The sequence below is a fragment of the Haliotis asinina genome, chromosome 12 (genome assembly GCF_037392515.1).
Source record: "Haliotis asinina isolate JCU_RB_2024 chromosome 12, JCU_Hal_asi_v2, whole genome shotgun sequence".
Lineage (NCBI taxonomy): Eukaryota > Metazoa > Mollusca > Gastropoda > Lepetellida > Haliotidae > Haliotis > Haliotis asinina.
In genome coordinates, this window is record NC_090291.1 from 13025388 (window position 1) to 13042703 (window position 17316).

General features: G+C 39.2%; 1 protein-coding gene across 1 annotated transcript in view; it reads left to right on the forward strand.

The window, feature by feature from the left end:
- The first annotated feature begins 7896 nt into the window (after positions 1–7896).
- Positions 7897–17316, forward strand: part of LOC137258771 (uncharacterized) — a 65410-nt gene continuing 55990 nt past the window's right edge. Inside the window, exon 1 of the mRNA XM_067796459.1 lies at positions 7897–7959. Within this exon, the coding sequence (XP_067652560.1) occupies positions 7897–7959 (63 nt within the window). The remainder of the gene's footprint in view (positions 7960–17316) is intronic.

Here is a 17316-nt window from a genome sequence, read left to right on the forward strand (position 1 = left end):
TAATATGCGTACCTTGCTAATGAGATGTTAGACTTGTGTCCTTACTATCAAGTTGCCCGGGTCCCGTTGTCCTCGGTGCAATAGGTTTGATGTCTCTTAATCTCTTAGTGATGATCAGCAGTGTGTCTGTGATCTTCACCAGGAGATCTGCCCTTCTGACACTCAAGATAAAGCAGAAGACTATAGTTTTGGGAGGTACAGTTTCTCCTAAATACTGTTGGTGGGATCGACTTTGCAAGGCCTCCTTTCCTGTGATGGCGAAAAGGGCAATGTCCTTAAACTGATGAGAAACTTCAGCAGTCTTTTCCTGAAACACTCGAACACTTATTTGTGCTCCCAGATATTTCAGTCTGTTGACCACGAACCTATTGAAAAACAATAGGTTTCAAAAACTGCATCTCAAGATTGCTTAGAGGAAATGATTAGATTAATTCTAGACAATTCCAAGCTTAATGTTTGGAATGTGTCGCACCAATCATAATAAGGTATGCTACATGTCCGGGTATAGAGGATATGAACTCCAATAAATCACTCGTCAGTATGAAAATGTTTAATGCCCTGTGACCGTGCTATACGAGATTTCTTTCCAATGGTAAACATCTCGTTTTCAAGAAATATCGACGCGATCCCGGAAGTACTTTCACCAACTTCAAAGAAAATGCCGTTGGGAGAGAAAAAACGTTTTCTAAAATAAATTTGCAAACTTTACAAAGAATGGACTCGCAAAAACGTTCCTTTCAAACCCACAGCCAATGTAAGACTGAAGTCCCAGCCTTCTGGATCAATAATTAATATCGTATTCTAAGCGAAGACCCTGTTTAACCGAAAACATCTTCAATCGTTTCTGTAACGCGATGTCTTTGGAAAAGAAAGTCTACGTCCTTTGGTAGATGATACGTTCATAGCTTGACAAGTATTACGATGCATAAGCAGTCTTTCATTTTCTCCAGAGCTCGTTGCTGTACGCGTAATTGTATTTTGCATCCACACAGTATAATATTTGGTAAAATCGTTCACGAATTAACGATTCCTTATTATTGAGTAACTGCGGATAATAATTGACTGTACCAATATCTTTATTCGAAAAAATGTCGAGAAAGGGCGTCTCACTTCTTATGTTAGGAAAATGATCTAATCCTTAAATAATCGTCGAATAATCAACTCATTCCCCCGATTTGCACTTCTGCACATGCTAGAAATATAAAAAAAATATTTAGGTCTATGCACAAATATTTAAACGGCCCCAAGTCTATACGGCTCTGATAAGACTCATTGGGTATCAGGAGCTAGTACTAACGTTTTATTACTTCTACGGTTTAATAGTCCGACCCAGTCCGGGCCGATAAGCCACGCCCATTTCTTTTTTGACGTTAGTGGGGACAACCACTGACTAATCACAATGGCGTCACCGCCGGCGAAATTGATCGAAAACGGTGTTGATGAATTCTGCTTGTGGTACTTTGGTATTCGTCGTTTTTTGAGTGATATTTAAATAGGAAATGTCTTCGTATTTTATTTTTAATATAACTTAGTTGACAAATTGTAATTGGCGAGTGAAATAGAGTTGCATGCCTGATGAAAAGTCGTTACGGCCACTTGCTGCATGAGTGTGGGAAGCGTATTTCCTCTCGAGCCAAATAATATATCTGACAATTCACGTCCGTCGAAGATATTAGCAGAGAAAGGGTAACTGAATTATGTTGTTTCTCTTAAATTCCCATCGGAATTTTACAAAAACCGTGAACCACCTGTTCACGATGTAGATCGTTTCTATATCTGTAAATAGATTGTCAACGCTGCATGTGGCGCCTTTACTTCTGAATGGGATGTTCAAACCTAGTTAAATCAGGAATGTGAAAACATGGGTTTCTACTTTTAATGAACAAAGCGGAAAACATATTTCCTGTCCACTGCTCCGTGCACTTTATTTGTCTATATATGTATTTATGTAAACAAAATCACAAAACAATCACAGTCTTTTAGACTATATTTGATCTGATTTTGGAAGGGGTAGTTGGACTTGTATACAGTATGTTTCCATGGATGTAACCAAAGTATTTTGCACCTAACCTGCAGCAATTCTCAGTACCGTATTTCTCATCAAAATCTGTACACGATCCTAAAATGACACAATGACTGAAAATGTAGAAGTGAATTTGTTTAATCATCCTTTCCAATTTATTTTTCTATGTGTACTTTGTTGTGCAATGCTATTATATAAGTATTGTCCGTGTTTATTACATTTGTGATGTCTTAAGCAGCTGTCTGGTGTCATCTAATTGGCAATGATTTTGCACATGTGCGAAAGTTTGAAATTCGTGCAATTTCTCAACTTTGATCAGACGTAGGTTTCGAAAACGATGGTGCCGACAATTAACTAATCGTGAGGCCTATCGCATTTCTTGATCCACCTCCATTTTTGTCTGGTTATTGTTGAAGGTACACATTAAATCGCAGCAGTATGTAATAGATATAGCGAGTGTGAATGACATAATTCGAAGCACATCGCTTCAGAGGCATCGTCTGACCCCGGAAATAAGTCAGACGAACCCACAAAGGGCGCCCAGACTGTTGTTTGGCCGAAATTGACGTATGCGCCAGTTTTGATTGACAGACTAGATCGATCTGCTGTGACCGATCAGTGTTTTGAAGGGAACTGAATGCTTAAGTCAGGGAAGGCCCATGTATCTTTATTATCCTCTTTGAATTGTTGCTTGGTAAGTTTCTATGTGCGCGTAAGACATGGCATGAATGATCCAATAAATTGTCAGCACGTATGCACGTTATTAACAAATACTCAACATATGGACAGGTTCGCTCAGTCCTGTCATTAGTATATTTACCATGACATATCAAGTTACGCAAAGCCTCCACCATCAATAATGTGATATGATGAGAATTATTGCTTCAAGCATGTCACATCTCGGATCACAAGCAGAACACCATGTGAAATGTCATCCAAGCTTTTAGTGTGCGCGTCCTGTAAGTAATCCATTGGTTTATAGGCACAGGATTATTGCATGATTGTACTTGCACTTCCTCAACGATACTGAGTGCGTGCGTGCGTGCGTGCGTGCGTGCGTGCGTGGGAGAGTGAGTGAATATTTTTTCTGCTCGTGATACCAGCGTTGTCACGCCTAGTTTGGATTCAACTTTTATAACTCAAACATCACAGAATAACTACCGGAACGGATTCCTCGAGGTGTAGTTGGCAAAATGGCTGTGCCAATTATTGTTGACTATAATATCAACTGTGTCCTGTCTAGCACTGGTGAGTAGGTATGGTTTTACGCCGCTTAAGCAATATCCTAGCAATTCCACAACCACCAAGGGTTTCACACATTTTACCTGTGTGGGGAATCGAGGCCATTTCTTTCAGCAGCACTAGTGGACGATTTCACCATTTGCGGTTTTACCTCTGCCCCCGATATACTATGCATGACAGTTTAGTAACGTACTTACTTCGTTTGAACAAACTCATTGGGTCCGCTGTGTCTATATACAAAGGAAGGAGGTAAACCGTTATCTGTTTCGATGTATCAAGAATAATATGCTCCATGCCTGCGGGCTTCATTGACACACAGTATGTAAATAGGCAACACACATCTGTGGACATCAAAGTCGTCTTTGATGAGAATGGATTAAACTGACCACCGCGATGTCGTCTACTGAAGGAGCCTACAACTTTAGAGGATGATTGTCCTTCGTCTGCCAGTGTTGGTATGAGGACTGTGGTTTTCAAGATGGGAACAGAGAGCCTCGGAGATGTTCAGGAAGACGTTCAATGGTCACCACAAAACAGGCATGTCAGAAGTTTATATATGCAGAGAAGATATTGAGAATATCTTAATAAATGAACAGGGTATTAGAAAGGTTTATGCACGCGAGCTTAAATGACTTCGGGCTATTGACAATAAACGCTCAAGTAACATCATCGTCGTCGTTGTCACCGTCGTTATCGTCGTTGTATTTATCATCATCATCATCATCATCATCATCATGTCAGCTGTTTCTATATGAGTAGAAGGAGTTGAGAATGTCCTCGTGAATGAACAGCTCATTGAAAGGGTCGTGTCATTGACAAGAATCGCTCCAGTATCATCATCTACGTTGTCATCATCATCATCATCAGCAGCAGCAGCATCAGCAGGATCTCACTTTACGTTGTTTTACGTTGTTTTAGCAGTTTGTAACGACTGATGAGTAAACAAATCAAAGCAGTAAACACCCTACGTCTGGAATACCACAAAAATATTTGTGGCCAAGAGTATATAAATCTTCCTCGACATGCGACCAAGAATAGCACTAATATTGCTATCCGTCAAAGAAAGTTCACTGAATGTGCGTTGTTCATGAAGACCCGTCTCCTATTGCCACGACTGTAATGCATGACTGTCTTTTTAACTCTTTCAATATTTTTTGCATTTGGCGAGGACAGATTTCCGCTTCAACCGAAATTGAAGACAGCAATGTCTTGGAATCATTGACATATAATGGCGATTTCTATACCATCTTTAGTAGATACTGTGAGATATAAACAAAACATTAGCTTAGCGCGATCTGAACCCATGCACTCATAAGACCTCCATGGGGAGCACCCATATCTCTCCCTATATATGTCAGAAATGTCTATATATTCGTAATTTAATTTATTACATGTGATTATTTCCAACGGTCTCTGGAAATGGAAACTGATATGTCAGTATGACTATGTCGTATTTTCAGATAAACAGTACCAATGCCACATTTTTCGTCATAGGACAAAAAATATTTGAAATCTTGGATGGTGGTGTTCACAGTCTCATCAAGATACCCAATGTCAACTATTCCATATTTGCTGAGAAAAAGAAGCTTAACTCTCAAGTCGCCTCCAAACTGACAAGTACAGTCGTTTGACAAAATTAATGTTAAATTACGAATGTAACGCTAACCGTTAAGATAAAATGAGTGATGTTTGTTTGAGTTCAGATCCTAAACTAGCATGTGGCCAGTGACATTATGCTTCTCTTCTCGAACTTCACACAACCGAAGAGAGTATTTACATTCAGCTTTAGGCATTCCCCATAAAGAACATTAGCATGACCACACACATACAATCATACAAAATACTCATACTTACTCATACTCATACTACGCATTAGAGGAAATCACCATTTTCATCTATAACCTAAGTTGACTGATGTTTTAGAATTAATGGATTTAATTAATTAGAAAGTGAAACTCTCATGTCAGCTTCGACTACATTTAACACTGCTGTTTCTGTACTTTTGTTTTCAAATTTCACACACATTACTCCTGCCAGTACAAAGGCTCTGATAATGGCCAGTCTGATCCCTAAGCTGAGGCTGTTATAAGAGCGAGAAAAACCTCTAAAGTTTAAGAGCTGAGTCCACTGCACGATCCTGATATAGGCGTAGGTCTTTGTGAAGTGTGTTGTAACCGGTTAACCCCGCAAACCGTACGCAGTGATACCAACAAATAACATATAACGACTCTTATCAAGTGTATCAGTTTATGACAACTGTATCAGTTTATGACAACTGTATCAGTTTATGATACAACTGATAATAGTAGTTTTGTGTTATGTCTCATAAAATGATATAACTGATCAATGACAGGATTGTACGCCAGGTTCAGACAATGAAAGCAATGTATGTTAACAGAGAAAAAGTTACTCAAATGCATTCAGTGCGAAACCAATAAAGAACACATAACTACTATCATCAATTGTACTTAATTAGGTTTGCACAATGCAAGATCCGCGCATGTTGGAAGAAACGATCGGGTGGTCAGGCTCGCTGACTTGGTTGACACATGTCATCATATCCCGGTTGCGTAGATCGATGTTCATGCTTTTGATGACTGAATTGTCTGGATTCTTGATTATTAAACGACTGCCGTCATATAACTGATGTATTGCTAAGAACGGCGATAGGAACAATCAATCAATACACAATGCAAGATGTTGCAAAGTTATTACTATTACACTGGCAGTGCACAATAGAGATCAAAATTTCATGACAATCAGTACATAACTTACTAGCAGGAATTATTACACGCCCGTTGAAGATACTGCAGTGCAATATTTTCAACTCAATATTACACTAGTGTAATACCGCTTGACGTATGACGTCAAAATGGTTCAAAGTTGTGACGTCACAGTGCTAATGTTGATGTCGCTATTTTACTAGACCTTGCTTGACTTGAAAGCTGAGTGTCCTCACACTATAGGCAATTTCGCCGCAGTTTCTGTCAATTTATGTTGGCGAGTAATAAACAGAATACTAAACTCGCTTCCGTGAGATACCATTTTCATTAAATTCGTTAAAGATTTAGTATCAAACTCGCTTTAGCTCGTTTGATACCAACTCATTAACTCATTTAATACAAATGGTATTACACGGAAGGTCGTTTAGTATCCTCTATGTAAACAATTGCCTTGCCTTTGCATGTGTTTTGACGAGTGACTCTATGTACAGGATAACAATAGTCATTCAGCAGCAACGGTGGCCGGGCTTCCCAAATGTCCATCGGTAGTCTGTCCAGGGTAAAAACAGAGTCACTCGTCAAAACACATGCAAAGACAAGGCAATTGTTTACACAGAAAATAACAGTGGAGTAACTGGTAAAGTCAAAAGCAGGAATGGCAATGGCGGAATTACATGTACACAGATACTAGTAACCGTTGTATATTTCTATATATCTGTTGTGTGGCATGTGATGTGGTTACAACTGAAACAGCTGTATCGGGCATGATCGTCTACAGTGATGACACATGTTACATTTTCAGCTTCAGTGACTACATCGACAGATTGCTTTGTGTCAAAATGACATGTATTAATTTTGCTCATAGAATTGATATTATATATTGATTTGTGCATGTAGCATTACAATTTGACTGTTCTTTGTTGATCATGCTTGTTTAGGCAAACGGTTACATGCGTGGTACAATCCCTTGCAAATACGATATAATCAGAGTTCAAAGCCCGGTTTTATAGTGAAGCCAATTTCATCACCCTTTAAATACACATGCATAGACAGGTCACTTGTCTGACTGATTGCGGCAGCTACGAGATCATACAGTACAAGTGGAGATAGGCATATGTATAAAAAAACAGCTAAAGCTGTATGCTGAAGTTGAAATTAGAAACGTCCGCCTCTAGTAAAATGGTTTTTAATATCACGTCACACTAGCACGTGCTGATTTTTCAAATTGTTGTTTAAATAGTGATCATAGTAGTGTAAATATTTAGGATTGTATGTGTTATTTATCATAATCATGATAATCTAAATGTGAATATTACTTATATTTGTAGTCCACAATCAAAAAGAGAGAAAGGGGATAATATATAGATCATATCACGACAGCATTAAATTGTACATGATCATCACATAACCAATAAAATCTTTGACAAATTGTTCATCCACGAAGGAAACGGTAGTAGCACTCTTCTGCAATCTTTGATTGCCTTCTATTGATTTTAGAGAAACAACACAATCCTATTGTCTTTTATTCTAGTTTGTGTCATTCCCGTGAGGATAACGATGTACACAGCACGTTGTGTGCATCTGGCTAGATGCGAAGAACACCAGCAAGCAATACTGAATAATTGTTGTAATTAATGGTGTGACTGAATATGGTTCTACGTCGCTTTTGGCAATATTGCAGCAATACAACAGTAAGGGACACCAGACATGGTCCTTACAGATTGTACCCATGTGGGGAAGCGAACCTGTGTCTTCGTAGGTAGGGCGAAACGCTTAAACTACCATGTTACCCACAGCTGATGCTCAGCCCATGATAGAGGTTTTGCTGACTTGCTCATTTGATCATGATGCTTCATCGCCATTGTTCTTGGTGCATTTGGTTTGATACCTCTTCCTACCTCCGACACTATGAGTCATGAAGAAGGATGCAGCTCTGGGAAGTCCACTGTTCTCCTCTCCGACATGCATTTGGTGAGTTAGGCTTTGCAACGCTTTCTTGAGTGTGATGGTGAAGGGGCAAGGTCCTTGAGCTGATGTTAAACGTGAGCAGTCTAACTTTTCCTGAATCACTGGAACCCTCTTTGCTGCTTTCAAATATTTAAATCTGTTGAATATGTAACGAAAATGAAAAAAACATAATTTGTAAAAACTACGTTTCAAGATTGCTTTAAGCCAATAATTAGTTCGAAAACATTCCAATCTTTATGTGTGTAACGTGTCACGGCAAACATGCTAAGGTATGCTAAGTGCCCGTGTGTAGAGGAGATGAACCTTAATAAGTCAGCGGTCAATATGAAAATATATCGCCCCGTGTCTTATACCCTTTGATCCTGCTATACGACATTTCTCTTCCTCTTTCATTTCGTGTTTTCAAGAAATAGCGACGTGATCCCGGAAGTACTTTCACCGACTTCAAAGAAAATTCCGTGGGGAGAAAAAGACATTTTCTAAAATAAATTTGCAAACTTTACAAAGAATGGACTCGCAAAAACTTTCCTCTCAAACCCACAGCCAATGTAAGATTGAAGCCCCCAGTCTTCTGGATCAATAAATAATGTCGTATTCTCAGCGAAGATCCTGTTTAACCGAAAACATCTTCAATCGTTACTGTAACTCGATGTCTTTGGAAAAGAAACTGGGCGTGCTCAAGTAGATGACAAGTTCATAGCTTCACAAGTATTATGATGCATAAGCAGTTTTTCACTTTTCTCCAGAGCTCATTGACATACGCGTAATTGTATGTTGCATCCATGAAGTATATTCTTTGGTAAAATCGCTCACGAATTAAAGCTTCCTTCTCACAGAATAATTCTCTGCTGTTACAAATCGACTGTACCCAAATAGGAAAAAACGTGGAGACAAGACGCCTAACTTCATACAATAGGCAATTGATCTCATCTTCTAAATAATCGTCAAAGAATCAACGTACTTCATCCTATCTCTTCTACATATGCTAGAAATAATTATTATAATTATGCACAAATGTTTAAACGGACCAAATTCTATACAGCTCTGATAAAACTGACTCCCTCATTGCGTATTGAGCGATATCCTAGCAGCTTCAAGAGCTAGTACTAACGTTTCTTTACCTCTAAGGTTCATTTGGAAAGCTTTTTCAACAATGATTTTAGAAAGCCTCATTTGACTCCTGTTCATCACCACAACTGTTTGAACCGAACTAAATGTTTAAGTGAGTAATTTATGGCAGACTAGTGGAGAAAGTGGAATTTCAGATGTAAAACCAAAGGAATAGTCAAAGGGAAACATGTATTTGTAGCATTCTGTTTGAATTTTTACTTAGTAATTGTCTGTTCGCTCAACGTTCGCTCAGTTCTGGCACATTACCTTGTTTAAAATCAGGCATGTCCCTAGTGATTGGTTGGTAAAGCTAGACGAACCAAAAATATTACTAGTTATAAAATCTTGGCATATTGACAAAGACTCAACATATGGACTGGTTCGCTTAATCCTGTCATTAATGGGCTTAAAACCAAACATTAGCATAACACGTTTGGTCGGTATAGCTAGAAGAACCAAAGGTACTACCAATGGTAAAATCTATCAAATGACATTTACCATGGCATACCAAGTTGCATAAAGCCTTCACCATCAGTAACGAGATATCACGAGAATTATGACTTCTAGCATGACTTGTCACAGCTCGGATCACAAGCAAAACACCGTGTGAAATCTTATCAAGCCTTTTAGTAAGCTCGTCCTGGAAGTAATCCATTGGTTTGTAGGCACTCTGTCCACGGTCATCAGACACAGGTTCATTGCGTGATGACATATACTTGAGGCATTTTGTTCACAACAGGATAAGCATACCTTTGTACTTCCGTGGCGATACTGAGTGAGTGAGTGGCTGGCTGAGTAACTGAATATCGTTCTAATCGCCATGCCAATATTGCAACGCCTAGTTCGATATCAGTAAAGTACCCAGCAATTACTGATGGCTCTAGTGATAAGGGATAAAATAGGACAATTATGTAGCTGGAGTATGTCAGTGATGACACCAGGTATTGAAATTATCAACATGTCAGACAATTTCTCAATGGGGATAACAGAAAAGGGCAACACGCATTGCGCCTATATAGGCAATAGATCACACGTCTCCAGCATAACGAGTGGACGACTTCACCATTTGGGTACTCAGATAAACAAGGGATGACAGTTTAGTATTGTACTGACTTCGATGTAGTTCTGCTTTGTACAAATTCATTGGGTCCGCTGTGTCCAGTTACGAAGGAGAAAGTAAACCATTATTGGTTTTAATGTATCTGGTATAATGTGTTCCATGCCTGCAGACGTGAGATTCAAACCGTTGATGAGAATGGATTAAATTGACCGCCGCGATGTCATCTTCAGAAAGGGCCGACAACTTTAGAGGATGATTCTCTTTCTTCTGCCATTGTTACGACGTGGACAGTGGAGATCAAGGAGGAAGAGAGAACCTCGAAGATGATCACGGAGACTTTCAATGGCCACAACAAAACAAATATTTCATTTTAGATCAGAAAGAGTTGAGAATGTTCAAAGGAATGAACTGGGCATTAAAAAGGTTTCAGGCTGCTGGGTTAAAAGGCTTCTGGTCATTGACAAGAAAGGCTCCAGTATTATCACTGTCGTCGCCGTTGTCGTTGTCATCATCATCACCATCATTACCTCACTTTACCTTGCTTTGACGCAGACCCACAGATTTTGTTTCAGCAGTTAGTATCGATTGACAAGTCTTGGTTTTGAAGCACTAAACACGATCTTCTTACGTGTGGAATAGCACGAAGGCACAGACTAGTTGTGGGCACTGTAAGACAAATCATCTTGACACGTGCGTGAGATTAATATACTCAATGCTAACCGTTATCAAATATTCACTGAATGTGTGAAGTTCAGTCAATCCAATGTGTTACTCCTGTTGCCATGGCTGTAATGCATGACTCAATGAACATCCTCGGCAATTGGCAATGGCCAATTTCCGCTTCTCCCGAAACGTGAAGGCAAAAATGTCTTTAAGAAAATTATACAAATAATGACGTTTTTATGCCATCTTTAGATGTACAGTAAAATATTAACAAAACATTGCTTAGCGCCTTCTGAATCCATTCCACTCACTCACAGAAACTCTCTGAGGAGTACTCATACCTATTTCTTGTAACTTTGATTGCGTGACATGCGAATATTTCTAATGGTCTCTGGAAACGAAACCTGATGTCAGTGTGACCCGTACAAATGGCAGACCTTTCTACATAGGACAAGAAATTATTTACACCATGGGATGGTGATGTTCAGTCTCACTTAGATACTGTTCCATGTTCGTTGAGAAAAAGACACTTAACTGTCTCGTTGACTCCAAAGTGACAGGCATAAGATTAATTTAGCAACTGTTAAATTACGAATGTAACGTCAGCCTAAAAGATTAAATTGATTGAAAATGGTTCATGGAGTTCAGATCCTAAACTATTGTCCGTTTGTCTCAAAAGTGGACCCATGAATTGCAGTCTAACTGGAAAACCAGTAAACATAACATACAGTGGAAGCTGTCAGTATCGGCATCTGTACAATCCAGCAAGTTGTGAACACCGGCATGAAATCATAGTCCCATCTTGTACATTTATCATCAGCTCTACAATCCGGCACATTGTCTAAACTGGATTGTTTATTCAGTCCCAATGAGTGCCGGTTTAGACAGCTTCCACTGTACTCAGTGAATCGCTGATCATAATCAGTACATCATACCAACTGAGGTTTGCAGAGAAACGGACAGTCAGGTGTGCAAGAAAGCATGGAGACAGCACAGCACAGGTTAACGAATAAATAACTTTCTCGGCACTTGTGCGCGTGCTTCTCTAACAGCCAGTTTGTTAAACAACTTTTTTATTAAAAATTAGGACAAAAATTCTGCAAAGGCCTCACAGAGTTGGTAGGATGTGTAGATTATGATCAGCTACTCACTGAGTATGTTAAATGTATTAGCTTTCGTGTTACATTGCAATTCATCGGTCCGCTTTTGAGCAGAACGGACTATAACATGGACATTATGCCCATCAAGCTTCAAACAGCCAAAGAGTTTTGTTTTTTTCTCACATTCCCCATAAAGACAGCCCCTTAACCATTCAAACATGGCCATGATCATACAACCATACTAAAACTTCACCAGCCTCAGCAGTCCGACTCTTGTGACATTATGCTCCTCGAGCTTCAAACAGCCGAAGAGAGTCTTTACATTCAGCTTTAGACATTCCCCGTGAAGAACAATAACCTTACCCGTTAAAACATGGCCACACGCATACAGTCATACTAAAACTTCACCAGCCTCTGCAGTTCGACTCTTGTCGAATAAGCTAGCTTGACGAATTCTATACAAAAGATACCTTCAACGCCACATTTTTTTTCGACCCTTCTTTGAGATTCTCAGTCCATCCTCAGAAGGCCACAGAATGCATTTTCCATGCGATAGGGATCTTCTTCAGAGGTCTACTCACTTAAATCTAATTGAATTCGCCTCGGTGCTGCGCCTGGCATCCTGAAAGTAAATTCGCCAGATAGAAACACCTTTATCCAGTTACAAAAATAACGAGTATGCTGAATTGAGATTCATCGGACTCTGAAACGTGTAACTGACAATTGAGGCCTCTGGTCTCGATCCAGAACAATACTATTTAAGAGTGATGTATCTCACTGTCTACTTGTAAGCAGCCCAACGTGATGGACTACACTTTAGATGAAATAACCATTCCGATCTGTTACGTAAAATGACTGCTGTTTTAGAATTGTAATGGATCCAGTTTGAAGTTAAAAAGTGAAACTGTCAGGGGTTTGAAACATGTCAGCTTCGACTACATTTAACACTGCTATTTCTGTACTTTTATTTTCAAACCTCACACACATTACTCCTGCCAGGAAACGGCTTTGTGTGCAGACAGACTCTGATAATGGCCAGTTTGCTCATTCCTGAAGCTGAAGCTGTTGTCGGAGCGAGAAAACCCTCTTACGGTACACAGGAAATATCTGTCAACAGCTGAGTCCATTGTACTATCCTTCTGTATGCGTAGGTCTTTGTGAAGTGTATTGTAATGTGTCTATTTCCAGTAACAGTACAAGTTAACCAAACACACGGTACGCAAATGCATTTAGTGCGATTCCAAAACTACTGTTATCATTTGTACTCTACAAAATTCAAGATCCGCGCTTGTCGTTAAAAAGGATCGGTTGGTCATTCTTGCTGACTTGGTTGACACTTGTCATTGTATTCAAGTGGCATAGTCCGATGCTCATGCTGTTGATCACTGGATAGCTCATGCCTCTCGTAGAAACGTTCATATTACCTTTGACTCTAAGCATAAAACCACTGCCCTACAGAACCAACGGTATTAAATTACATTGTCATACAGCAGTGTCTTATCGAACCAGGGGCACTCGTCAAAACACATACAAAGACACGGCATTTGTTTACATAGCAAATAGCAGTGCAAAAATGGTGAAGTTAGAAGCAAGAATTAGAGTGGAGTTTATGGAACTAGTTCTGGAACTGTACATGAACATAATGCATGTAATCACTCGCCGTTGTGTCACTGTTGTGTGAGATGTGGCTAAAACAGCCACAGCTGTAGCCTCTGTCTAGCCTCCACACTGTCCTCTACAGTGATGACAGATGTTACATTTTCTGCTTCAGTGGCAGCACCGATAGAAAGCTTTGTGTCAGAATGACATGCGTCTGCTCATAGAAGAATTGATCTGAAGCTAACCGTGGTCAATTTCGAGTTGATATATGTAGACTGATTTGTACATGTAGAATTTAGAGTTAACCTTGATCAGTTTCAAGATAATCACTCTTTTAAGATTTTTTTCCACACCCGCCAAAAACTGACGCAAAGAGAAGTCAGTTGTCTAACAGACACGGAAACATAAGTGGAGATAGGTATTTGCATTAAAAATCAGTTATGTCATTGTCGTGGGCATTTGTAAATTGTCCTCCACTTGTAAAACATGCGTAGTCATTCTGGCACTTGTCTTTCTTGGTATTGAAACAGTGAGCATGATACTGTAAATATTAAGGGTTATATTTGCTACAGTTCGTAACAAACAGCGGACATTGTGATAATCCTGGCCTTAATCTCAAAAGCTGTCGTCCGAATGTAAGGAGTTCAAACTTAATTGTGTGGTCTGTTTCACATATTGGAGTAGAACGTTCTGTTGACCTCTGTGTAGCATGACGTAACTGGCTGGCGATTCAGCTTTACAGTAAGGTCTAATTTCGTTACAACCTGGTTTGGAAACAATACTCTTCAAAACCTGCAAAGGGTCTCAACTGAAGTTACAGTCACACATTACGTCTGTTTTAGCAATGGAAACAACCCTGTGCATTTCATGCACATAGTATAAATGGAAGTCGTGGAAGTCATGGAAGTCGAGGTATCAAGTTCTTTCAGCAAGTGTTAACAAAGAAAGCAATTCTTTTCAAATTATAGAGCTCCAATAGAAATTGACATCAAATGAAAGTGACATCAAATGATTTTCGAGCGAAATCAGGAAATTCCTGTCAATCATACTTTAATTTTCAATGTGTGTTTAAACATCATGTATTGATTTCCTTTAAGCACATACATTGGTTGAGCCCGGTGAAGATCTGATCTTCAGCTCCACATGTTTGTCGTAAGAGGCGACTAGCGGGATCGGGATCGGGATCGTTGACTTGTGTGACACGTGTCTCGTATCCAGAATGCGTAGATTGATGTTCATGCTCTTGATAGCTGGACTGTTTGGTCAAGAGTCCATAATTACCCGCCGTCCATTGCTGGAATATTGCTGTTTTGCGATAAGCAATAAACAAACAAACACACATGCATCATTTGAAGCATTAAACGTTCTAATTAGTCTGGCCCAAATAAACAAATGCAGTGTGATTTCAGTGTTAACTACCCCCTCTCATTCAATACACATGTCTCTTCTTACTAATAGAAGCAGTGATTCGCAAAGTTTCAAATACACACTACCTCTGATAAATCACATTTACATGTAACACGATATATAAATCCATTGTTATTTACTAGTTCGTACAGGAAGTAATTCAATTGTTAACAACTCCAAGCTGCCATCGCTATTTATATATCACATAACAGAGCAAATAAGATAACATGTTTCTCATCCAATGAAACAAAATATGTCAGAAGCCAAGTGGAAGGGCACACATGATCCCTGACACCGCTAACACAATCATATTCCGTTTAATTGACACATATCAAATCATCCAGAAAATAAGAACAGATATTGAATACAAAGAACAGTTGGAACCGTCCAAGACAAGTGACCAATGGCATCAATGGCACAGGATGCACCAACACCAACATAGCCACTCAACATGTCTACGAGTGCTCGCAATGTCCAGCTTGGCTGTAGTAAATGACAAATTGGTTTTGCAATCATTGAATCGATGGCTATATTAGATTACAGTGCAGCTCTGACAGGGACGGACTGGCAACGTCTCTGGGCCTTCAAGTAGGTTTGTCTGATGAGGTCCATTTGTGCCATTGTGGAATGAGAATGGTCATTGTTGCATAGGCTCACACGCTGCCTGGATCAATATTGTTCTTGTGCCTCTCAATAAGACGTGTACGAGCAGCTCATTTACCTTGTCAAAGACACCCATGTCTCGTTGGATCGTGTGGGTTTCTTTTGTATACACAGGGAATGAACAGTATGGTAAAGAGGGTATACAGCTAAGACAAAGGGTGTCTAAAAATGAAGCTAGCTAGAGACGGTTCTTTTAAGCTAATGTACCTGACCCGAATCAAAGCTGTATTTTGGACATTGCTTTTACAGTGTCTCGGCAACTTTTTTAAGATCCGGTTGCGTCTTCATACTTTTTTTAAAAATTTTATTTTATTTTAAAGTGTATATTTTGCAAACCCAGTAGATCGTGTTCTGTTGGTTTGTCAGATACATGCATCTATCACCAACCTTACTTGAATGTAGTCCAGCAAATCATGATGATGTGCTATGATATTTGAGGATAATTTATAATGAATTGTAAACCAAAAGTCACTGTGTTCTGTAATCTGATTGGTTGAAAAACATGATCAAATGGTATTAGATTCCCGGAAACTGCAAGACTATTCACTGCGTATTTACACGTAAACAATTGTTTTGTTGTGTCATCAACAGCGGTGACGTCATTCAAATCATATTGTGACGTAAAGTTAGAATGTCGTCACAAATGAGCAACTCCAGATGCTACCATGGGAACCAGCTGAAACGGCCAGCTGATGACACTTTACTGCTGTACTCATACTCGATGTTTACTTTTTTGTTTACAATGTCGATAAACATCATGTGTTGGCCAATTTCCGGGTGTTAGTGTGTATTTGAAGCACGGGAATATTTCATTTGAAACCTCCGGCTGACGCCATCGGTTCCAAATACATTCCCGTGCTTCAAATGCTCAATAACACCCGGAAATTGGCCAACACATGATGTTTATCCCCTAAGTATTATTTATAAAATGAACTGGTCGCGAATACGTTTCGGTTTGCTAAAGAATGGTCTCTCAGGAAACCTATACTCTATCACTATTTCTAGTGTCTAGAGTCTTATTTCAGTGAGTTCCATTTTAATATTAATGGTATACAATAACAATATTTGTGATATGCAAAACCTTCTTGTGCCATATTCAGATGCCAGTAATTAAGGAACAACATTTCATAGTGGATTTACCTAAGCCACTTCGTCAAAATGTTATCCAAAAGGACATAAAGTTAAGGTCGGTATATTCACAGTCTAATTGTCATGTTTCATGCAACTCTGCAAAGGAACAAACTTGGTTGACACTTGCCATCGGTTCCCAGTTACGCTGATGGGTGCTCATGCTGTTAATCACTGGATTGTCTGATCGACAATCCATTATTTACAAACCACCGCCATATAGCTGGAATATTGCTGAGTGGGGCGTAAAACTAAACTAACTCTCTCACTGAAAAGGAACCGCTATCCGCCATTTGTATAACAATTGTTGAATAATAACATGTCATCCATTAGTTTTATGAACCAAAAAACAGGAATCGCTTCACAAGTGGATATTTGAGGCATATATTTCACATTATGTTGTCAGAGAAGTGAAATTATGGATTAGAGGTTATTATTAAACTTTCGATTTCTTTGATGGAGCGTAAAAATTTATTATACCCCAAAGCTAAATACAGTATCAAGTCTGTTACAAACAACATGATTTTCGCGACTACTCCATAACCAATGCTGATTAAACTGACCGTATAAATTATGTCTGCGAAATATTCATTCGATTTGACAACAGTCAACAAAAAACGCATGTATTTG